This window comes from Cetorhinus maximus, chromosome 4 (genome assembly GCF_964194155.1).
Source record: "Cetorhinus maximus chromosome 4, sCetMax3.hap1.1, whole genome shotgun sequence".
NCBI classification, from domain to species: Eukaryota; Metazoa; Chordata; class Chondrichthyes; order Lamniformes; family Cetorhinidae; genus Cetorhinus; species Cetorhinus maximus.
Genome location: NC_135882.1, coordinates 71,755,692 through 71,780,330, shown reverse-complemented (window position 1 = coordinate 71,780,330; position 24,639 = coordinate 71,755,692). Strand labels below are relative to the sequence as shown.

At 40.7% G+C, this 24,639-nt stretch overlaps 1 protein-coding gene across 2 annotated transcripts; it reads left to right on the top strand.

Annotated features, from left to right (window-relative positions):
• Positions 1-23,007, top strand: gdap1 (ganglioside induced differentiation associated protein 1). 2 transcript variants are annotated; one of them, XM_078540292.1, is made up of 6 exons: positions 1-193; positions 12,715-12,907; positions 15,458-15,631; positions 19,031-19,125; positions 19,834-19,948; positions 22,050-23,007. In XM_078540292.1, the coding sequence occupies exons 1-6, from the start codon at positions 29-31 to the stop codon at positions 22,391-22,393; spliced, it is 1,086 nt and encodes a 361-aa protein (XP_078396418.1). In that variant the 5' UTR covers positions 1-28; the 3' UTR covers positions 22,394-23,007. The 2 variants fall into 2 exon arrangements, with proteins under 2 accessions (XP_078396418.1, XP_078396419.1); XM_078540293.1 differs by lacking the exon at positions 1-193 and adding an exon at positions 10,122-10,233.
• The last annotated feature ends 1,632 nt before the right edge of the window (positions 23,008-24,639 follow it).

Sequence of the window (24,639 nt, the reverse complement as noted above, 5' to 3'; positions counted from 1 at the left end):
CGCAGGTTTCGGGCCGGCGAGAGGCGCGATGGCGGCTGCTCAGGGGAAGCGGGTTGGGGATGAACGATGTCGAAAGATGGAGGTGCGAAGGCCGGAACAAGGTGACGGGTCATTGCAAGTCACTCCAAAACCTGAGAAGACTCGCGTCAAATTGGTTCTGTACCATTGGTCGCAGTCTTTTTGTTCACAGAAGGTGAGATGGTTTTGGATAATGCAGAGTGAGCTGGGATGGGCCGGTTGATGTTGAACATACTTCTCCTCTTCCCCTTGTTCTCCACGCCTTTGGCCCCTTCCCTGCGGTTGCCCCTTTTCCCTTCCCTCACCTCCCGCTCTGTATTAGGGCGACATGATAGATGGTGCCTTGTTATGTTTTTCTGCCATGCAATGAGGTGACCGACCTATGCCTGAAACTCCGCCTTCAGGTGGGTTTAACCTGGGTCAAGTTTATTGACACCTGAGGCCTGGGACGATTATGTTTTATGCGCAGATTCATGCCTGTGGTGATTGGTGTCATTTGCATATGGTGAAGGTGAGGTGGAGACTGGATCACCGTCAATGATAGTGTGTAGAATCAAATCATTTTGGTCTTTTGAGTTTTACACTATCTTGTGCTACAACACGGGAAATTGACTTCACAAGTCTAGGGGCATCTGATTACGTCTTGAATTAGTCGAGGACAGAGATTTCCAAACTATTTGTGTACCGCTACCAATGTACAGGTTTAATATTTTAATCCCTCTAATATCCAAGCATTACACATGTACAAATTATAATACACAAATGCAACTTAAACAACGCCTTCATAGTACAACTTGCTGTTAATGTGATGGATGAGATTTTTGAACATAGGCGTGTAACGTTTGGAGTGATAGGTAATAGTTTGAGTTGTAAGTTAAATTGGACATTGAAGCATAGTGGCATATTTTTGTGTACTCCAGTTGGGTGAGCAAAACACCATGTTCTAACCATCACCAATATAACCTATTTCTATTGATGCAACATTGCTGCCCCTCTGCTACTAAAACCCTTATCCATTCTTTGCCATCTCTACATTTAATTATTTTAATGCCCTCCCATTCTCCATGAACACCCATTCATCAAAAAACAAAAATAAAAATACCTGGAGAAACTCAGCAGGTCTGGCAGCATCTGCGGAGAGGAACACAGTTAACGCTTCGCGTCCGTATGACTCTTCAACAGAACTAAGTAAAAATAGAAAAGAGGTGAAATATAAGCTGGTTTAAGGGGGAAGGGGGGGTGGGGAAGGTGGGTGTTGGGGGGGTTGGGAGGTGGGGAAGGGGGTGTTGGGGGGGGGAAGGGGGTGTTGGGGGGGGGAAGGGGGTGTTGGGGGGGGGGAAGGGGGTGTTGGGGGGGGGGAAGGGGGTGTTGGGGGGGGAAGGGGGTGTTGGGGGGGGGAAGGGGGTGTTGGGGGGGGGGAAGGGGGTGTTGGGGGGGGGGAAGGGGGTGTTGGGGGGGGGAAGGGGGTGTTGGGGGGGGAAGGGGGTGGGGGTGTTGGTAGGTGGTGGTGGGGGGTGTTGGGAGGTGGTGGGGGGGGCTGGGAGGTGGTGGTGGGGTGGGGGGTTGGGAGGTGGTGGTGGTGGGGTGGGGGGTTGGGAGGTGGTGGTGGTGGGGGGGGGTTGGGAGGTGGTGGTGGTGGGGGGGGGTTGGGAGGTGGTGGTGGTGGGGGAGGGTTGGGGTGGTGGGGAAGGTGGGGGGATGGTGGGGAAGGTGGGGGGATGGTGGGGAAGGGGGGTGTTGGGAGGTGGGGGGATGGTGGGGAAGGGGGGTGTTGGGGGGTGGGGTAGGGGGACGACGACGACAGATAGAGCTGGATAGAGGGCCAGTGGAGATAACCAAAGATGTCATAGGCAAAAGGACAAAGAGGTGTTGAAGGTGGTGATATTATCTAAGGAATGTGCTAATTAAGGGTAGAAAGCAGGACAAGCAAGGTACAGATAGCCCTAGTGGAATGGGGTGGGGTGGGGTGAAGGGAAGGGATCGAAATAGGCTAAAAGGTAGAGATAAAACAATGGATGGAAATACATTTAAAAATAATGGAAATAGGTGGGAAAAGAAAAATCTATATGAATTGGAAAAAAAAGGGGGATCGGAAAGGGGGTGGGGATGGAGAAGAGAATTCATGATCTAAAATTGTTGAACTCAATATTCAGTCCGGAAGGCTGTAAAGTCCCTAGTTGGAAGATGAGCTGCTGTTCCTCCAGTTTGCGTTGAGCTTCACTGGAACAATGCAGCAGGCCAAGGACGGACATGTGGGCATGAGAGCAGGTTGGAGTGTTGAAATGGCAAGCGACAGGAAGGTCTGGGTCATGCTTGCGGACAGACCGAAGGTGTTCTGCAAAGCAGTCACACAGTCTGCGTTTGGTCTCTCCAATGTAGAGGAAACCGCAAATAACCTATATTCTGTTCTGCACTGAGATCCACTCACCCATCATTGACCTAAACTGGCCCTTGTCCTTGTAAACTACTCATTCTGACCAAATACCTTCATGGGCTTGTTTCACCCAATCTGTAAAACATTCTCCATGTCTTATATTACCTTCCTGGGCATTCTTCAGCCTTCTGATTTTTTTTTTGGATATATAATTCCCTCCCTCTCTTTCTCTCACCTATGGTGAATCCTTTGTGGCAACAGCTGCACACTCCCCAAGACACCTATCTATGTCCACCAACCTCTGCTCCCCTACTAATCTGTCTCCATGGCTCTTTCCCCATCAGCTTCCATATGTGAAGTGCCTTAGGAATTTTTCTTAATGTCAAATGTACTATACGAATACAAAATAAAAGCAAAATATAGTGGATGCTGGAGACCTGAAATAAAAACACATGCTTTAAATACTCAGGTCTGGCAGCATCTGCGGAGAGAAATGGTTAATGTTTTGAGTCAAATGTGACGTCTTCAGAACTGAAGAATCAAGTGCACGCTTGTGTGAAATGTAAACGATACATTTTTTTAATGAGGTGTTAACTGATGTGTAGATTCTCTGATTGTGATATCAAGAGTTGCATTTGTCTTCTAAAAAGAGTAGGGAAATTTAATTTTTTTATCTAAATTGTTGAAATTTTCAGCAGAAACTCCTGATCCTGTTTCTGCCCCCCAACTGCTCCTGCCCCCCAACTCCTCCTGTCCTCTGACCCCCTCCTGGAAATGCCCAGCTTCACTGACTCCGTTTTTAGTTCCTTTGCACTGGCAATCACTGGTGGACACTAGAAAGAACCGGACTCCTCTTGGGTCTGGAGGATGCACTCCGCTCACGGAGGAGCCAGACTGAAAACAAGGATGCCTCCTGAGCCCATGCTTGGCAGTTGAGATCAATGGCTTGAAACAGTGGACCACCCCCTGCACCCCCCCCACCCTAGATCCCTTAAGTCCAGATCCAGCTGGGATACTTGCCCTTTGAGGAAACCACTGGTGGGCAACAAATTGTCTTGCTTCTCCAGGGCTAAGGCCTTGTAAGTACGGGTGATGGGCTCTTCCTCCCAGAGGTGCATTGCTCCAGGTAACCCTCCTGACTCCCAAGTTGTTTGGAAAAGGACAATTTGGAATGCACAGCCTGAAAGGCTATTGTTAGCATGTTAAACAATTTTCAAAAGGGAATTGTATGTATTCTTGAAAAGGATCTACAGGATCATCATGCATAGATGCAGACAATTCATGTTGGCAGCACTGTTGTCAACTGTTGGTCTGCTTTTCTAGATTGTGAAGCCTTGCTTTCATCAGAGAGATGCAGCTACTACACCTCCAAGACCATCAGTCATCCCTGCATTGTTTTTAGGTTGCCAGCAGACTGCAACACCATTAGGGTTAGGGAAGGTTCTGGAATTTCTAGTTTTTTGACCAGTCATGCTTGCAAAAATGTGGTAATTAATGATGTAACCTTTGCTCACCATCTGTTTATTTTTTGATGTGGTACAGCTTTTTTGGGGGGGGTTTTGTGGGGGATGAGGTGGAGACCTGCTTTATCAGCATTAAAGATGTCATTGAGCTTATAACCAGGTAAAATTTAAGGAATTTGGTCATGTATGCTGTTACGACATTCCTGCAGAAAATGTCAACTGACCTCTCCTTATGTAGATCTGTATTTGATGACGTGGCCATTTAGGAAGTGGTTGATTGATGATGCTGAAACCAAAAGGGTTCCAAATGTTTGTGAATTTATTTGTCTTTTAAAACAAGATGAAATCAGATAACCTAGGTATGGTTGCTGTGCTGATCGGCTTCAGCTAGCTCGGCAGCCTGATTTAACATTGAGATATCCTGTTCTTTTTGCTCCTGAAATTTTTCTGGTAACCTCTGGAATGTGTGGTGGGAGCTATGTGATATTTCTGTGAAACAACTTCCTTCATTTATCTGGGATGCTCTTTACCATTAGGGTAAAACAAATATGAAGCACTTGCACGTCTAGCTAGCTACGTTGTTAAATAGAGATATAAAAAGGTTTGACAATCGCTTAGGTGATTAAGCCCTGCACCACCTGCTGTTGATCAATGGGCAAGTCAAATTGTGGATTTCACCTGTCAGGGTGCCACTTGGTTTGGGGATTTGAATCAGTTAATAATTCAAATTAAGCAATATATTCTAAATAAGTTTTTATCCCATTTTGATTCAAATTGACAGACAATTCAATTAAAGGAACTTTGGATTAAGAGGGATGTTCTTTATATGAATCAAGCAACTTATGTCTGTTAACTAATTGTAATCAATACAACTGACTGCCGGCGGAATGTTTTCATTCTCTCCTGGCTAAGTTTTCAGAGTTGTCAAAGTATAGTGGAATCTATATTTTTGAGTTTAAAATCCACTTAAAACTTTCTGCCCAGTAACTGGAGAATATGCCTGTTTTACTTGAAAGTGGAGTTTGAAAAATTATAAATCAGAATCAAGATTCCAGACTCTGTGCTGAATAAGTGAATCTCAGTTGGAGGAGCTGTGAGCCTGAGCTAGTGTTACAGGTGTTATGACAGCTTGGGGGGCCAGATCTCCCAATTTGTTTGTGAGATCCGGTGAGGGACCAATAACGTTTTGTTTAAAGTAGACAAAGTTTGAGATTTAAGACACTTGCTCAGCGAGGAAAGCCATAAGATTCCATGGGTTTTAAACAAAGAAAAATAATCTTTACTATACAAGGTCAGAAAGATAAAACAATTTGCTATCTTACACTCTTAACATTTAGCACAAGTATGAAGTTCATGTGAATTAACAAGCCAACTGTGGCCGAACACACCACACTACACAATAAATGGCAGACGTGACCAAGACAGAAACCCTGGATTTCTCAACAGTCTACCCAAGTGTCAGTAACACTGAGTCAACCAATCTCCCTAAAACTCCATTCCTCTCACGAGAGATTCCAATCTTCAAAGACCTTTGAAATTCTCTCCAAAAGTCGCTCCAACTTGGATGGCTTCAGCAACAGCCCATTTCCAGGGTTTCAATCTCATCTTCCGAGGTTCCGTTCCTCTGGATTCCCGAGTATGCATCCAAGCACCAACAAGCACAATTTAAGATCTTCGGCTGCACCAGGAAGAACGGCCCGCAGCATGGAGTCACCAACTTTTGGCTGCCTTCTTCACTTAAAGTCTGCTCCTCGCAGCCCTTTTCCTGTTTGGAGCATGTTTCACTGATCCTTTCTTGTTCCTTAACTGGGACCTGTTTCTGTCCTCTGTCTCTGTCCCTTACCTGGGAACTTACTTTTGGAACCTCTCCCTATCCCCCCTCGCCTGTTTGGGGCTGCTCACTGTCCCCCTCCCTTGCCTCCTTTCTGGGACACTTGTTGCCCATGGTGCTTCGCATGCAGTCACCTGACCTGGGTTTTCGCACCCTCTTTTTCTCTTTATGCAGGGGTGCACGGGGCCTGTCCTGAGCCCAAAGAATGTAAAGATTCAGAACTGTACATGTGCAGCCTGCTTCCGGCTTGCACGTACACGGTAAGTCTGAGGTCCATTGGGAGTTGAAGTTCTTGACCTTTGAGCTCAACCTTAAGGTAACTTTGGGTTTCATAACATGGGTTTCCATACAGTGATAACTGCTGGACTTGTTTGTGTTGATGTAGCATGTCCTCCACAGTCCAATAATTCAGCTAGCATTGACTATTAAAGTTTGTTTTTGAATAATGACCTCTGCGAGCAGCTGCAAACCATGGAATTACCAGTGTCTTCTGAATAAGCATAGGAGCATGGGAACATAGAAATAGGAGTAGACCATTCGGTCCCTCAAGCCTGCTCTGCCGTTCAACTAGATCATGGCTGATGTTCTACCTCAGTGCCATTTTCTCACACTATCCCATATCCCTTGATATCTTTAATATCTAGAAATCTATCTATGTCCATCAGGAACAAGAATTCCAAAGATTCACTACCCTCCTAAGTGAAGAAATTCCTCCTCATCTCAGTCCTAAATGGCCTACCTCTTATTCTGAGACTGTGAACCTTGATTCTGTCCATTAACCAATCCTCAATCCATGCCAGTATATTACCCCCAATCCCATATGCTTGAATTTTGCTTGCTTACCTCCTGTTTGGGACCTTATTGAAAGCCTTCTGAAAATCCAAATACACCACATCCACTGGTTCCCCCTTATCTATTCTGCTCATAACATCCTCAAAAAACTACAACTCGTTTGTCAAACAGGATTTCCCTCAGTCCCATTAATTCCTCCAGTACTACTTTTCTTTAATTATTTTCAGTTCGTTTTTTATCACTGGTCCCTTGGTGTTCTCATATTCCTGGGAAGTTTTTGTACATTCTTCCTGGAGACAGACACAAAGTCATTGTTAGTTTCTCTGCCATTTCCTTATTCCCCAATATAAATTCTCCTGCCTCTGCCAGTAGTGGACCCACATTTGTCTTTGCTAATACTTTCCTTTTCACATACCTATGGAAGCTTTTGCAGTCCGTTTTTATGTTTCTCGCTAGCTTACTTTCATATTCTATTTTCTCTTTCTTTATCAGTTCCTTGGTCCTCTTGCGCTGAATTCTAAAATGCTCTCAATCCTTTGTTTTGACAACTTTATAAGCCTCTTCCTTTGATCTAATACGATCCTTAACTTCTCTTGTTAGCCATGGTTGGATCACCTTTCCTGCTGGATTTTTGTGCCTCAAGGGAATAAATTTTGATGTAAACCATGTATTAATTCTTTAAATGCTAGCCACTATCTGTCTGCTTTTAATGTCGTTTCCCAATCTACCACAGCCAATTTCCCTTATTTATATTTATGACCCCAGTTTCAGATTGAAATACCTCACTTTAAACCTTAATGTAAAATGCCATCATATTATGGCCACTCTTCCCCAGAGGCTCCTTTACAATCAGATTATTAATTAGCCCTTTCTCGTTGCACAATACTAGATCTAAAATAGCCTGTTCTCTAGTTGGTCCTCAAAATACTGTTCTAGAAAACCATCTTGGATATGTTCCATGAATTCGCCGTCCTCAGCGTTAGTGCTAATTAGGTTTACCCAGTCTGTTTGTAGATTGAAGTCCCCCATGATTACTGTATTATCCTTGTTACATGCACCTCTAATTTCCTAATTTATACCATGCCCTATATTGCTACTATGGTTTGGTGGACCATAAACAATTCCTACCAATGTTTGTTGCCCTTCCCTCATTCTTAGCTCCACCCAAACTGATTCTATGTCTTGATCTTCCAATCTAAGATTCTCTATCACTAATGTGCTGATGTTATCCTTTATTAGCGGCACTCCTTTTTGCCTATCCTTCCTAATTGTCGTATACCCTTGAACCTTCAGCCTTGGTAATTATGTCACTTGTTTACTTCCATTTTTGCTGTCAATTCATCTACCTTATTGTGAATGCTGTGTGCATTCATATAAAGTGCCTTTAACTCTTTTTTTTCTTTACCTTTACAAGCTCTAACCTTTAACTACTGGCTCACTGAAGTTTGTACGTCTGTCCCTTCCTGCTACACTCTATCAATTCTCTTAAAGCTACCTTGCTCTCTTACCTGGACCCCTCTCTTTAATTTATTGCATCTTCTCTCACCTGATTCCTCATCCCCCCACTATTTAGATTAAAGCCCTCTCTACTTCCCCAGTTATATAACTTGCTAGAACAATGGTCCCAGCACGGTTCCGATGAAGACCATCCCAACAGTACAGCTTCCACTTTCCCTAGTACTGGTGTCAGTACCCCATGAATCGAAACCCATCTCTCCCACACTAACCTTTGAGCCATGCATTTAACTTTCCAATCTTACCCTGCTCCAATTTGCTCATGGCTCAGGTAATGAAGATCTGTTTGTTAATTTAGCCCATAGCTGATCCTACTCTCTAAGCAAAGCCTCTTTCCTAGTCCTACCTACGTTGTTGGTACCTACATGTACCACAACAACTGGATCCTCCCCCTCCCAATGCGAGTTCCTCTCCAGCCCAGAGCAGATGTCCTGAACTCTGGCACCAGCAGACAAAGCAGTCTCCTGGACTCATTCTCTTGGCTGCACAGAACTGTGCCTATCCCCCTGACTATACTGTCCCCTACTACCACTACATTCCTTTTAACTCTACCCTCGCCCCTAACACTTGAGCGGCTTCTTGTACCATAGAGCCTTGGCCTGTTTGCTCATCCACCCTGCAATTTTCATCCTTACAGGCTGCAAGAACCTCAAATCTATTGGACAATTGCAAGGGCTGAGGGTCCTCCACTTTTACTGCCTTGAGCCTCATACCTGCCTCACTCACAGTCACACCCTCCTGTTCCTGATCATGGAACAAATCAGATTTTTTAAAAATTCATTTATGGGATGTGGGTGTTGCTGGCTAGGCCAGCATTTATTGCCCATCCCTAATTGCCCTTGAGAAGTTGGTGGTGAGATGCCTTCTTGAACTGCTGCAGCCCATGTCACGTAGGTACACCCACAGTGCTGTTAGGGAGGGAGTTCCAGGATTTTGACCAGCGACAGTGAAGGAACGGTGATATATTTCCAAGTCAGGATGGTGAATGACTTGGAGGGGAACTTTCAGGTGATGTTCTCAGGTGCCTGCTGCCCTTGTCCTTCAAGATGGTAGTGGTTGTGTGTTTGTAAGGTGCTGCCTAAGGAGGCTTGGTGAGTTCCTGCAGTGCATCTTGTAGATGATATACACTGCTGCCACTGTGCGTCAGTGGTAGAGGGAGTGAATGTTTGTGGATGGGGTGCCAACAAGCAGGCTGCTTTGTCCTGGATGGTGTCAAGCTTCTTGAGTGTTGTTGGAGCTGCACTCACCCAGGCGAGTGGGAGATATTCCGTCACAGTCTGTTATAGTCCTGACTTGTACCTTGTAGATGGTGGACAGACTTTGGTGAGTCAGGAGGTGAGTTACTTGCCGCAGGGTTCCCAGCCTCTGACCTGCTCTTGTAGCCACAGTATTTATATGGCTAGCCCCATTCAGTTTCTGGTCAAATGGAACCCCCAGGATGTTGATAGTGGGGGATTCAGTGATGGCAATGCTACTTAATGTCAAGGGGTGATGGTTAGATTCTCTCTTGTTGGAGATGGTCATTGCCTGGCACTTGTGTGGCACTAATGTTACTTGCCACTTGTCAGCCCAAGTCTGGATATTGTCCAGGTCTTGCTGCATTTGGACGTGGACTGCTTCAGATGACCCTATCCTAAGGAGCGTGATCGCCTCCTGGACCAAAATATCAGGTATATTTCCCCCTCCCTAATGTGTCCCATTGAGCTGGAGGCAGAGCTGCAGAGCATGACCCTGAGGCAAAGTTCCTTCAGCTGCAGACACGTGGATCACACAGGTGCCCATGAACTCCAACATACTGCAGCTGCCACACCTGTTCTGCCATTTTTATAGTATTTATTTAATTATTTTCCTGATTAAATTTTAATTAATGTCTCTAGTCCTGCCTGTGCTTATATTCTTATTTCAAGAAATGTCCTACCTAACATGATTGAAATTCCCTAGTTAGGATAAATAGAAAATACACACCAGCCAATCTAATAAGGTTTACAAATAGTAGTAAAGCTTACTACTACTATTAAAACTTTACAATTACTAAAATTACATGAGTTTTGAAAGATAAATGAGAAAAATACCAACAATCAATTACCTGTTTCCTGTGATTTTACACTTTTATTTTTCTCAAAACGTGCGGTCCACTCTGGAGCCACAGATTGGACTGGATAACTCCCTTAGGTGCTACTCTCTGTCCTCCCTTTTCCTAGAAATTCACGTGGAAAAGAAAAGGAACTAGATTAGATACAGTAAGCCTTGGTATTATATCTGATTTTGTCACTTATTCTAAAATGAAATCTAAATAAAGAACTCTGCAGAAACAAATTCTTAGAAATGTTGACTTTCAAAATGTGTACCATGTTGTGACAAAATTCAGACCTTTTAAAAGTACATCAGCAATATGGTGGAATACTTTGAAACTGCAAATTGTAATTAGAATATGCACTTAGCTTGAATTGACTGTCATTACAGGAGGAACTCTTTCTGGAGTTATATTGGTTACCTTGGATCTTTATATTGAAGCGCCTGAAACAAACTTATTATGTAACAATGGTATTATTTGATGTTATGACTTAGGACATTGTTACAAAAACATACTATTTAGTGAGTTGCAAATATGCTTCAGAATCAACTGATAGGAGATGAGCAGGATAGGGCAGCGCTATTATTGTGAGGCCCTTTGTGATGCATCTATACCTTCATTCAGTGGCTAGAGTTTAAAGATACACAGGCTTTTCCAAAAACATGGTAAGTAATATAATTTTTTTTGCCACTTAGAACATAAATGAAAAACTCACTTATCTGTCAAGGTCCATGCATACAGAGAGATTTCTCAAAACACTTTACAGGTCAGAGAAAAGAATAAACAGTGCCAAGCAAGAGGAAAAAAGATGATGCAATGGTTAGGTGGGTGGGTCTGAAGGTATGGTTGAAGACAGCACTTTTGAGGGCAGGTGATAGCATGCAGAGGAGAGAAGCTTGGGGGTATAAGGAGTTCCTCAGGGCAGGGTTTAATTGGCTGCATGCCCAGTGACGGTAAGCTAGAGAAACTGAGGACAAAGGGTAGGCTGCTGTTGGAGGAATGGAGATTGGGTGTAGGGGCATATGGCTGCATAGGTAGATAAGCAAAAGGAGCAGGAGTAGACATTAAAATCCTTTGAGACTGCTCAGCCATTCAATAAGATCATGGCAGATAAACCTCAATTCAGTCTCCTGTTCTATTTCCATGTCCCTTGATTTCCTACTGTAGTTAGAATATGATATGTTGTGAATACATTACTGGACTATTAATTTAGAAGCCGAGATTAATAATCTGGAAATGTCAGTTCAAATCTCATCATGGTAGTTTGCAAATTTTAATTCAGTTAAAAACTAAATCTAAAATAAGAATTTGATATCAGTAATGGTGACCTTGAAGCTATCCAATTATAGTTTCAAAAAAAATCAACTGGCTCACTAATACAATTATCTGGTCTGGTTTATATGTCCAGCCTCTCAGCAATGATTCTTAACTGCCTGAAATGGCCTAGCAGGCTTGTATCAAACTGATATAAAGAAGTATAGTAAGAATAAGACTTACTTCTCTCACATCTCTCACTCTACCATTACCCTCAAGACCAGCGACCAGCACTGGTTCACTGAGGAATGTAGAAGAGTATGCCAAAAGCATACAGGTCTGCAGTGTGTACTATCTTTAAGATGAACTGCATCAACTCACTGAGGCGTCTTTGGCAGCACCTCCCAAACCTGTGACCACCTGGAAGTACAGGGGGCATGGGCATACCATCACCTTTTAAGCTCTGCTCCATGTCACACATTCTCCTGACTTGGAAATACATCACCTTGCTGCTGGGCAAAATTGTGGAACTCCCTATTTAACAACAATGTTAAGAGTACCTTCACCACACTGACCGCAGTGATTAAAGGAGGTCACTCACCACCACCTTTCCAGGACAACGAGAGATGGGCAATAAATGCTGGTCTTTCCAGTAACACCCTCATCCTGTGAATGAATAAATAGACAAAATTGAGATAGGGTGAGGCAATGCTATAGAATGCTTTGAAATGGGTGTGAGAACCTGAAATGAGTATGAGAAGCTAAAATAATTTTGCTTGGGCACTGGGAGGCTTTGGTTCTTGGCTAGAATGGGATACTTACAATTTGGGACCTTGTGCAGATGAAGCCACAAGCAGTGGAGTTTTGAATGATTGCAGGTTGGCAGGTAGAGATGGGGATGCTGACTAGAAGAGCATTAGAGAACGTAAGCCTACAGTTGGTAAAAGCCTGATCAAGATTTGGGCAATATGGGGAGATGGGTAGTTAATAGATGTCCAAAAATGTGGCCTTACAATGGAATAGAATAACTTTGAGGAAGGAATCTCTGATTAAACTCAATTATGGACTTAGCCTGAGTTGGCAGCTGGAGAACCTGTTGGTCTCCAGGATAGCGATATAGATGGCTGCAGGAGTAGGATGGCTGCTGTTTTTACCAACGCTGTTCTGAAATTTTTTGTTTTGCTTGCTTTTGAATACACTTGTTAACATGTATGCTTTAAGACAGAAGCCTTGTATACATTGAATTTGTCCTTTTGGTACGAATGTTGTTAATAAAAGCAAAAATCAAGCATGTGTATATAATAAACAAAATTCAAGCACTCGATAAATAACATAGTGTGAAAGGATTAAAAGTGTGAGGTAGAGTTGATAATATCTCTTTCCTGCGTTTCAGGTTCGTTTGGTTATTGCAGAAAAAGGTCTAAAATGTGAAGAGTATGATGTTAACCTACCATTGAGTGAGCACAATGAACCTTGGTTTATGCGTTTGAACCCAGCAGGAGAGGTACCTGTATTAATTCATGGCGACAACATTATCTGTGAATCCACTCAGATCATTGACTACCTGGAGAACACCTTTGAAGATGGTAACATTAAGGAAATACTTGGTTTCAGTGAAACTCTGTATATCTATGTGCATATCTGTGTTTCAGTGAAGATGTGATTTAGAAGCATGATATGAATTAAGGCCTAGGTTAGGTGATTCAGGTCTAGATTAGATGATTCAATCAGCAAAAATGCTTTTATAACAATCGTTTAACTGAATTTTTCCCTTCTCCCATTTCCTCTCACTGTGGTCTTGTCTTAAGGGCACTGTGACCTTCCACAGGTCGCCATTCCACAGGTCGCCATTGTCCATGTTTGAGCTTGAACAATGAGTATCAGCAGGTTGTTTAATTGTGGGGGCGTCAAAAGTAAGACCTATTCTGTGCTCACCTGAGGTCCACACATGCAGATAATAGAAAGGTGATGATGAGCATTACTTGCGTGTGAATTGGTTCATAGTGAGGGTGTGTTGCGCATCCTCATTCTCTCTCTCCTTGTCCTGATCTGCCTTGGCCCAGTGGCAAGATGAGTCCAGGTGGCTGGAAATAAATCCTAATGCAGTGGGTGACCAGGATGTCTTCTGTGTTTTGTCATGCTCTATGCATCCACTTACACAGCTCTGACAGAGGCTTCCCCTTCCTAAGGATACTTCTGGCAACTTGCCACAATCCTTGTTTGCCTTGGAAGGGAATATTGAACACAGAGTTGTGATTGATTTAAGTACTTAATGTCTTGAACAGCTGAGGCTTTCCAGGTGTCCTGTAAATGAGAGCTTTTAAGTGATGCTACTCAAGTCTGAGATTTTCAGTCAAGAAAACAAATTTAGTTTATAAATGCAGTCACAAATATAAATTACAGAATCCATTTTGTGTAAGTAGGTAAGAGAGTATGGAATGTAAATGTACTGATATCTGAGTGGATGGCCTGTCTGTTAATGGCTTGACTTATTTTGGCTCAGCTTCTAAAGCCTCATAGTAGAGTATCAGCAATCACTGTTCTTATTTAAATATAGAGTACAGCACCCCCTGCTGTATGCTTATTTATTTTCCATATGGCTTCTCTAAGTGAGATTGCTAACAGTGCTGAGTTGAAGGCAGTTTTATGGAATGTGTGCATGCTTGTTGATCCAATCGTAAATATTAAGCAAATGAGTAATCAGAGAATTTAGAATTTGCATCTTTATCAAGTATAATTTCATATTGCAAAAGCAAAACTATATTTGTTGCATTCAAAAATCAGTCACCCATTGCAGTACTGTTGATGACTTGATATGGTATATAAGGTATGGGTGGTATCTTGAGATCTGTGAAATAGTATTTGTGTACCATACATATTTTTTTAAAGAAAAGCTGCACATTTTCTGAAAGTAATGTAACATAGAACTGTGAAAAAAACTAGAGAAAACATTTTTTAAGTTCTTGTGTTCTTGGTATATACAAAACAATATTTTGATGCAGAATTCAGCAGCTTGGAGTGGGAACGTTATGTTTTTTTTCCCTTTCCCTCTGTAGCCTGTGGATGTTAAGGCCAATTATAATGCACCCAGTGCTGCACTGACAGCTATCAACTAACTCAGGATGGACTTGGCATTGGCACTGGGACTTTTGAGTGACACAGTGCACTTGACCTCTGAGTCTACTGTGATACTCCTCAGTGCCTTCAAACTCTGGGCTCCCTACCATATTACACAGCTTATTTAACCATTGAATTGTCAAGAAAATCAACCTAATCTCTTTTAAACAAAAAATTATATTCTTGTAAAGTGTTTAAATTTTACCATATTTTTCATGTAAATCTTAGTTTTCTCAATTGAACAGCTTTAGAACCATTCTTCACTCTCACCCATGCTGCTTTGCAAGAAAGCGTTGCATGTATGTGATTTTGTTGTTTCTAGCTAAACATATGTCTGAGTTTATGTATTTTACATATGAGAATTTTACATATTTTATTTCACATTTGACATTTTAACATTTATTTTCACATTATTTTTGTATTATTTAAGTTGAGCTTTATAAATCAGATTATGATTTCCTGAACACATTTACACATTTTTTGTCTTTTTTTACAGTTATTCCTTTGTTGCATCAAATCATAATGATTTTGAACTAATGTACAATATGTAGACCTAGCAGACTCAACAGCTGGAATGTTTCAGTTTCTGAGGTAACATGTTCTGCAATCTGTTTGTAATGTTCTGTTTAAATGTCTAACCAATTACTTGATGGAAATTAGAATGTATGTGGTATAGTATGCATTCTTAGACTTTGTTCAAAGAAATTTAGGATTGAAATCAGATTGGGATATTGGATATTAAAGTAAATGGGTTAATGCCTTTCTAAGTAGTGGACAAAGGAATTTCATGTTGGTTCATGTATTAATGTAGTGTGTGTTCAATTCTTTGATATTGGAAGTTAGAAAATCTAAGAAATGTAAAGGGTTCTACTTGCAGAATAATTCTTCCCTACATTCCCTTTGGAAGAGAACTGCCAAGCTTTTTTAAAGGCGAAATTGCCTGTAAAACATGCACTTTTTGCTTTTCTTAGCAACTTGATTGCTTTAATAAGAGTGCCCTTTGTGTATTGTACTTCTAGTAAACATCCCTAAATTGTTGCCAGAAGAAGGAAGCCTGTATTATCCACGAGTACAACATTATCGAGAACTACTAGACTCTCTCCCTATGGATGCCTATACCCATGGCTGCATTCTTCACCCAGAGTTAACTTTGGACTCCATGATTCCTGCATATGCAACCACTAGAATTCGCAGTAAGTAGAATCCAACAGCACAGTTGTATCAGATGAAGGATGATTTAGGAAAGTTGCATATTTTAAAATATGTAGATTAATTTATGGTTTAACATAGGCCCATACATTTTGCATCCTTTACAAAATTGTGAGGGTGTGTTAATGATGCAGCTTAGTCTCCTCCTACATTAGAGAGAACTGATATTTGCATCGCCTAGTTGAGGAGGGGCATGTTAATGGTAACACTAGAGGCACAACTGTGATTATTAGAATTTAGTAAGACATTGCCCCTATAGTACTTATTGTGCCTTTTGGAAGTAGGTTATAAGTGATATATAGTCAGGTATGTACCTGACTATGTTATGAAAAGAAAACAAAAAATATGGTGGTAGAGTGGTGGGGAAAAAAACATTTGGGGACTCCCAATACTGTTTGTAATCTGCTGATCTCTGTTGGAAAGTTTGTGTCATAGAGTCATAATGGCATAGGAGGTCATTCAGCTCATCCAAGTCCAAGCCAATGCTCTATAGAGCAATCAGTACCATTCCCCCACTCTAGTCCTGTAGCCCCGCAAGTAGTTCCCTCTCAAATCCCCATCCAATTTCCTTTTGAAATCATTCATTGACTCTGCTTCCACCATTGACAGTGAGTTCCAGGTCATTACCACTCACTGCATATAAAATGTACTTCCTCACATCCCTCTCACATCTCTTGCCCAGAACCTTAAACCTGTATCCCTTGGTCCTTGTGATATCAGCTAATGGGATCAGTTTTTCTTCATCTATCTTACCTAAACCTGTCATAATCTTTCACACCTCCATCAAACCTCCCCTCAACTCCTTTGTTCCAAGGACTACAACCACAGCTTCTCCAACTTAATCTTGTAGCTAAAACCCCTCATCCTTGTTAAATCTCCTCTGCATCCTCAAGGACCTTTTGCACCCTTCCTAAAGTGTGGCAATCAGAACTGGATGCCATACCATAGTTGTGGCTTAACAGAACTTTATAACTTTCCTGCTTTTGTAGTCAATGTCTCTATGAAACCCAAGATCCCATATACTTTGCTAACTGCTCTCTCAATATGACTTGCAACCTTCAACGATCTCTGCAGGTGAACCCCAGGTCCTTCTGTCCCTGTGTACAAGTTGTGTTCAGGGTAGAACAGGTTCAAACTCTTTCGAGTTATCAGTCACAGATTGCAACTCTTTTGAGTACAATCACAATTCTTGGTTTCCGGGAGTGGGACATGAACCCACAACCTTCTGATTCAAAGGCGAGGGTGCTATGGACTAAGCCACAGCTGACATAGAGTCTGGCTGCAATTCACCTCACTCAAATAGCTTGTGGGCACTTAATATCTGCTCATATGATGAAAAGCCACGTGAGTTGACACCTGTGAAGTTGTAAAAACAAAAAGCTAAAGGCTACTGCGGATGCTGGAAATCCAAAACAAAAACAGAATTACCTGGAAAAACTCAGCAGGTCTGGCAGCATCGGCGGAGAAGAAATCAGTTAACGTTTCGAGCCTTCATGGCCCTTCGGCAGAACTGAAGCATAGTTAGAAGAAGGGAGAAATATAAATTGGTTTAAGGTGGGTGGGGGGGGGGGGGGGGCAGGGGGGAGAGACACATTGAGGGTGTGGTGATTGTGGAGATGAGCAGATAATCAAACGATGTCACAGACAAAAGGGTCAAAGAGGTGTCGAAGGTGGTGACATTTGTCTGAGAAAAGTGCTAATTAAGAATGGAAGACAGGATATTCAAAGTACAGCTCTAGTGGGGGTGGGGTGGAAAGGCTAACAAGGTTTTAGTTTAGATTTAAAAATAATGGAAATAGGTGGGGAAAGAAGAATCTATATAAATTATTGAAAAAAAAAGGGGGGGGGGAAAGAAACGGGGTGGGGATGGGGGGAGGGGGAGTTTAAGATCTAAAGTTGTTGAATTCAATATTCAGCCCAGAAGGCTGTAAAGTGCCTAGTCGGAAGATGAGGTGCTGTTCCTCCAGTTTGCGTTGGGCTTCACTGGAACAATGCAGCAAGCCAAGGACAGACATGTGGGCAAGAGAACAGGGTGGAGTGTTAAAATGGCAAGCGACAGGGAGGTTTGGGTCTTTCTTTCTGTCCGCAAGAAAGAAAGCCTTGCATATTTTATGTTAATATTTTCATTAAAATTTGTTAATTTTTATTTTCAGGTGGAAATAGGTTTTTAATCCCCTTTTATTAATTTACTGCATTCTAACTATTGTAGTTGGGGTATACTTGCCGTAACATTAACATATCCCCAGTACCTTTACCAAAGGGAAATACAAAATGCAATGGTGGCACTGTTTTTTGAAGGTATGCTGCTATGCAGAGAATTCTTTTGAGACATTTAACAGATTAAAGAACAACATCTCCAAAAAAACAGCAATATATTTATTGCTTCTACCAACAATTCAAAATCATTTATAAATCTCCACAGCCTGCATCATTCTGCCGTCAATAACTTGTCCCAACCATGCGTTCCACACATGTTCTTTGATCCTCCAACTCTGACATTCTCCCCCTCTGGACTTCTGCTGGTGACAGAGCAATCAGCTGTTTTATCACTGCTTTGGAACTCTGTCCCTAAACATCTCTTTAAACATCCTCTGCTTCTGTGAAGTGCCTTGGGACATTTTTCATGCTAAAGTTGCTATATAAATGCAGGCTTTTAGAACAAAAAGCCTGATAAATCATAGAATCAGTACATACTGTTAATTGTGTGATAACTTTTTAAAGTAGGCACAATAGCAAATTATTCCATGATGTTTACAGTTTTGGGTGTAGTTGAAATATGAAGGGCAATTAATCGATATATTTCTAATTTCAGGGTATATCCATTTTTCCTAATGGGTAGCTCTGCGGATATTTCAAAGTTTGAATTGATCAGAATGTGGCCAATTGCAGATCACAGGATTGATAAATGATGCATACCATTCTGCCCAAATTGAGGCATCCATTCAGCAATCATCTATAGTCCCAAATTCACAAAATCCACCTGTTTTGCAAATGGTTTTCATGCTTGCATCTGCAATTTAGTTCATATTTGTTCTCTCTTGCTTTCTCTGTCCTCCAAGCTTAATGATAACTGTCCCGCTTCAATATGGCATTGTTTTAGAGTCTGTATGGCACAGAAAGTGCCCAGCACCTCAAGGGCAATGAGGGATGAGCAACAAATGCTGACCTAGCCACTTTTGCTCACATCTCATTGAGAAAAAAGTGCAGTTTCAGATTTTCTTGATTCGGTGTGCTATGATATAAAAAGCTAAATCATAGAAAACTAAGGAGTATGCTTTTGCAATTCCAAATCCCAACTATTGAATTTGAATCACCCTTCCTTTCCCTGCAGTCGAACCCCACTTAGCTCTTCAGTTCTAATGTGCACCTTCATTTACTTTCAGGCCAAATTGGAAACACTGAATCTGAGTTAAAAAAGCTTGCTGAAGAACACCCAGAATTGCGTGAAGCATATTTAACAAAGCAGAAACAAATTAAGGTAAGTGCTTTTATAAATAATATTAAAAAAGTGTTTTCATTTATTTAGTGTTTGCGTTATGTGCTTTACCTCTTTAAAATGTATTTTTAAATTATAAGCTTGCTAACAATAAACAGTAACATAAGTAAAAATTAGTTTGGTTTTAAGAACCAGCAAATGTACTATGGAAAATTGTTACCAAAAAGCAAGATACCCTGTCATGAGTAAAACCATAGGTTAAACACCCAAGTCTGGGTGCTTTGCCTTACTGCTTTCCAAAATGACCCCTTTTCTTTTTTGCCTATTACTATAGTTTAGTCTGTCAAAATCTAGCTTGTAGCATTTCTAGTAATCATCTATTTGTGTGAATAATGCTGAAGTTTTACCCCCGGACTGTATCCAGAATATGGACCCCATCCCTATTCCGTCTGAAAATCTTTTGAATTTAATATTTGTCTATATATTATAATTTTTGCAATTATTGTACATCAATGGGCTAAAATTTGTCTGCAGGCTGTGGGAAATGCCCAGAGCACAGGAAGCTTGCTGATGGCACAAATATCCCAGTTGCTGAAAACACCACATTATTTGCTAGCACACTGAGCACTAACATGGAAGTTTCAGCGTTCTCTTAATTTGTAAATGTTTAAGAAGCAGAGTATTATTCACCTTAGGCTACTCTTAGATAAACCCTGTTCCCCTTTTAAATCGATGTTTTTTTGTCTTTAGTCCAAGATACGGGACCATGATAATGTAAACTACCTGAAAAAAATATTCCGTGAGCTGGAAAATGTTTTGGACCAGGTGGAGACTGAGCTACAGCGAAGGATTGAGGAAACTCCAGGTTTGTAATAAATAAATTACCGTTATATTTGGACACTGCTTTTCTTCAGCTTTTAGTTTTTCCCTCATTCTATTCTTTAGCTTGTTTATGGGGCAGGTAACCTGCTGTCTTGGAACTTTCCAAGTGGTACTTGGGGAAATTGAGGTGTGACTCAGCCTGAGGTATCTTGTTTTCAGATTTTCTCCCTCTCCTGTTGGGAAACATCTCTCCATAATGACTTGGTTGAGATCAGAAATCTAAAACATTTGGTAGACTATGTGCAAGTGCCAGCCTCTTAATTAGAGGATTAGTGCCCTACACCATTGCTCTGTTCAGCAATATTATCATTTGAAATATTGTAATATTTTGGCAGCAGAGATTTCAGCCTCCTTGTCCCTGTGCTGTGGAAATGTTTTTTTCCTAAATCCTTCTGCCCGACATCTCTCCTCACCTTTAGACACCGCACATAACTTTACTTACAGTTCCTGCTTGGTGCCCTCTGCTCATTTATGGAGTGCTTTGGGATGTTTCTTTATAAGCATGGCACTCCATCAATTTATGTTCAAGGTACTCATGAAAATTAGGAATTGGCCCTAATTTAAAATTAATCTTTTTTCTGTTTGGAAGAGTTATACTGTGTAAAAGTTACAGCTGCTTTCCTTCCCCGTAGACCATCATACAATTTGTTATTCTGTGGTTACAAGAAAAACCTGTAGTTTCACAATGCTACAATAACTCAGTCATTTATTTTAGAAAACACAAGCACTTTTATATATAAAAAAACTTTGCCCATTTTGTTTTCTTGACTGTTCACTAGGGTACAGTTCTGTGGAAGCCTGTCACATTGTCCTTCTCTCGAGTGAGTGAACATTTGCAGGTTATTCGACCATGAGGGAAATCGAAGTGAAATCTTGTCCTTGCCTAACATCCATACCTATATACTTTGAGTAGAGTTTGCTAAGTAGTGATCAGGAGTAGGAACCCTAGCTGAATTTTCCCTCCACTAATTTAGGTGCCTGAGGCCAATTACAGTGCATATATTGCATCCCAATTTAGCTAATTTAACACACATTTTGAAGTTGGGATATTCCCGGTCTAAATCACAGCTATTCATAAGATAAACATACTAAGGCATTGCAGAACTTGATTATCCACAAATTTGAGCCAAATGCTAGAGTTAATTCCCCGGTGGAAGCTTGTGCTTCAAATCAGTAAGATGAACATTTGAGAGCACTGAACATTTAACTTTTTTGTTGCTCTTAAAGTGTGATGTTCATTTTCAGCGATGTCTGATTAAATCTTAAACAAATGGTTGTAGTAGTTGAGCATTGGATTCAACATTGGAGTCAAAGTTGAAACTTCAGCCTCAACTTGTGTTTGAAATTGTCTGGATTAATCCTGGTGTTATTGAGACTTCATGGAAGGAAACCCATGTTGTCACTTACCGTCTATCTTTACATTTTGGGTTAATTTAATCTTGAGAATTCAGTAAAAACCATAGTGCAAATTGGTTCCACAGCCAGCACTATTTAGAAGTTGAAATGTGTTGAATATTTGTTTTTTTTTTGTTTAGTCCTTTTTGTTAGGAGTTTGGCAATCTCTAGGGCACAGGCCTGCAGGCTCATTAAACTACTTAGGAAATGACCAATCTTGCCTAGTGAATTTAGATTAGCATGTGCTCTATAACATTAAAATGCTCCATTTTGAAGGCAGAGAGGGAAAATTAGCATTGGTGCATCCACCTTAACCACCTGTTGACTTCACAATCAACATTTACCATTCAATAAATGCTCCACACTCTCCCACTGTGCAGTTTAAGTAGATGGTCTTGTTTTGGAAAGTAGCACATTTGGCCAGAAATTAGGGAAAAGTGGGCAATTAAATAAAATCTAAAATTGATTTTTAATTGAGTGCTACAAACCATATTGTAAAGAAAATTCAAGTCTGAAAATCAGCTGGAATCTTTACTCTATTGATTTGTACCTTTATTAAAAGGCTATGTTTGAATCATAAAACAACTTGTTTTGTCTTGTATTAATTTGTAGAAAATGTTTAAGTAAAACAACTTGCAATATTCAGTCATTGGTGGAAATATTGATCAGCTTAACTTTTTCTTAAGCAGAAGAAGGACTTCAGCCATGGCTCTGTGGTGAGTTCTTTAGTCTTGCAGATGTATCTCTTGGTGTAACATTGCATCGGCTGAAGTTTCTTGGACTTGCCAGAAAATACTGGGGAAATGGAAAACGGCCAAATTTAGAAACTTATTATGATCGTGTGTTACAGCAAAGGACTTTCCGAAAGGTCTTGGGAAATGTGAACAACATTTTACTGTCAGCAGTACTGCCTACTGCTTTTCGGGTTGCTAAAAAACGTGCTCCATCATTTTTGGGAGCTAGTTTTATAGTAAGTCTGCTTGGAGGAATTGGGTATTTAGCCTTTTTGTTCCTTAAAAAGAGACTCTCATAAAATTTGTTGGCATGAACTTAATCAGATTCTTGGTAAAATAACTGAGGAAAAGCTATGGTATCTACAATTTCATTGCCGTTATAAAGCTAAAATATAGCTGAATAAAGACAATGCAGTAACTTGCTTCCTGTAGTAAAGAAATTTTCTGTCGCTATTTTATTTTCAGAGAGCAAGGTTGCAATATATGGAAAGTTTAAAGAAATTTGGGCACAGTGCAACCCATTTATTACAGAACTACATAAGCTTATCTATTCACTTTTGTATTTGCAGCCAATTTTAGGTAGTAGACTATGATGTCACATCCTAATGTTTCTGGGTTACAGCACATTAACAATTCTATGATGCACTTGGATAATCTTCAGTCTAGATGTGAATCACTTTGGTTCAAAGGTTAATCAAAAATCTATTCTCCAACCTAAGTTCTATTCATGTCATTCTTTTCTGACTAGCCTCAGTTGTTGTGTCCCTGAATGTGCAACATAGGCATCATTCTTGCACAATCTAGTTAGAAGTAGTGTGCACTGCATTGATCTTTACAGGCTGTTTGTGTTAACTTGGGAATACCATTTCTATATCAATACTCATGTACTTAAATAAAGGCATTAAGAAAACAACCGTGTACTACACTTTTTTTTTAAAAATTGTTTTAAAAGCTAGAATGTTAAAAGTTCTTCATTTACCTTCAACGGATAACATCATTCAATATTTATTTCTTGGATGTATGAAAATGTCCTGGTGGGAAAAAGATCAAAGGGAAACATTCAGACAAGCCTTTTCCATAAATAATTTATTTGAATAAGAGTAGAAAACTCTTTTTGGAAGCATCTGTTGACCTGCTTTTATTTGTTTTATCATCTGCATATCTTAAGGATAACTCCCATTCACCAAGAAGCAATGTCATACAGATTGTTCTGTTCCTAGAAGTCATGGGCTGCTGTGCAAACTGATGCTTAACTGATGAGAAAGAAATCAATTTGTTTAAAAAAGCTACTTAGTTTCTTTTGTTCAGTAAGAGACATGCACATGCTGAGAAGTGGCATACTTTTCCATTTTGGGATCCAGTATTAATATCCCTCAGATCCTGGTCAGCTGTACAGCCAGATGCTCGCTCTATGCTGTCTGGACAGCATTCTCTTGGCCCAACTTGAGAAGAGTGACAACTGTTTCAATTTGAATTTTTCCACGGCTATAACTTCTATCACACTTGTTGCCTCAGATTGAAATTTCCAATTTGGTGCCAATTTATGCTGGAGTTATAAGCAGTCATGCTTATTAACCTGTTCTCAATTCAAATGGATCATTGCTACAGTCTGCTTTTCTATTAACTCGCCTCTTCTAATACTGAGATTTAATTACCTTTGATTGACTTTTAAATGATTTACCAGAAGGTGAGTTAGATATTATGCCAGTCATGTCAGGAGAATATTGAACAGAAGCTCGGTGCATCTTGATGGGGAGAAATAGAAAATTATTTGAATCAAATGTGTACCAATCTCCTTCACCTCTTTTTATGTATTAGTCAGTCATTGGAATATTGGGTTGGATGCATTCCAGCTCCAGTATTAAGGACATTTTGTGTCTTATGTTTTTGTGTTTTTAAGCTATACATTTGGTGGTGGTGGTGTAGTGGCATTGTCACTGGACTAGTAACCCAGAGACCCAGGGCAATGCTCTGGGGACCTGGGTTCATATCCCACCTCGAATCCTCACCAAGTTTGAATTCAGTAAAATCTGGAATTAAAAGTCTAATTATGATCGTGAAATCATTGTCATTTGTCTTAAAAACCTATCTGTTTCACTAATGCCCTTTAGAGAGGTAAATCTGCCCTCCTAAACCTGACTCCAGACCCACAGCCATGTGAGCAAAATTGACCCTTAAATGCCCTCTGAAATGGCCTAGCAAGCCACTCAGTTCTCAAGAACATTAGGGATGGGCAATAAATGCTGGCCTAGCCAGCGATGCCCCCATCCCATGAATGAATAAAAAAAATTCTCTTTTGGTTCACTGTCCCTGACACAAACCAGAACATTTTTACCCATTTAGCATCTAGGTGCATGTATCATGACTAATGGATCAAATAACAAGTCTTTGTACATATGCTTCCACAGATATATCTAATGCTCCTTGACTTCAGTAGGCCCGTGCCCGTGCTATAAGCCGCTAGACAAATTTCTTGAACACTAAATAGGTAAATAAATGATATACGGTAGAAACAATTTATACATAAACTAATCTCTTTGATGTC

What these genes read in the sequence shown, in the direction of transcription:
- gdap1 (XM_078540292.1), top strand. Translation starts at nt 29, where the DNA reads ATGGCGGCTGCTCAGGGGAAGCGGGTTGGGGATGAACGATGTCGAAAG. An exon ending in TGCAACCACTAGAATTCGCA is followed by an intron (nt 15,632 to 19,030) that starts GTAAGTAGAATC and finishes ATTTACTTTCAG; the next exon opens with GCCAAATTGGAAACACTGAA. An exon ending in AAGGATTGAGGAAACTCCAG is followed by an intron (nt 19,949 to 22,049) that starts GTTTGTAATAAA and finishes TTTCTTAAGCAG; the next exon opens with AAGAAGGACTTCAGCCATGG.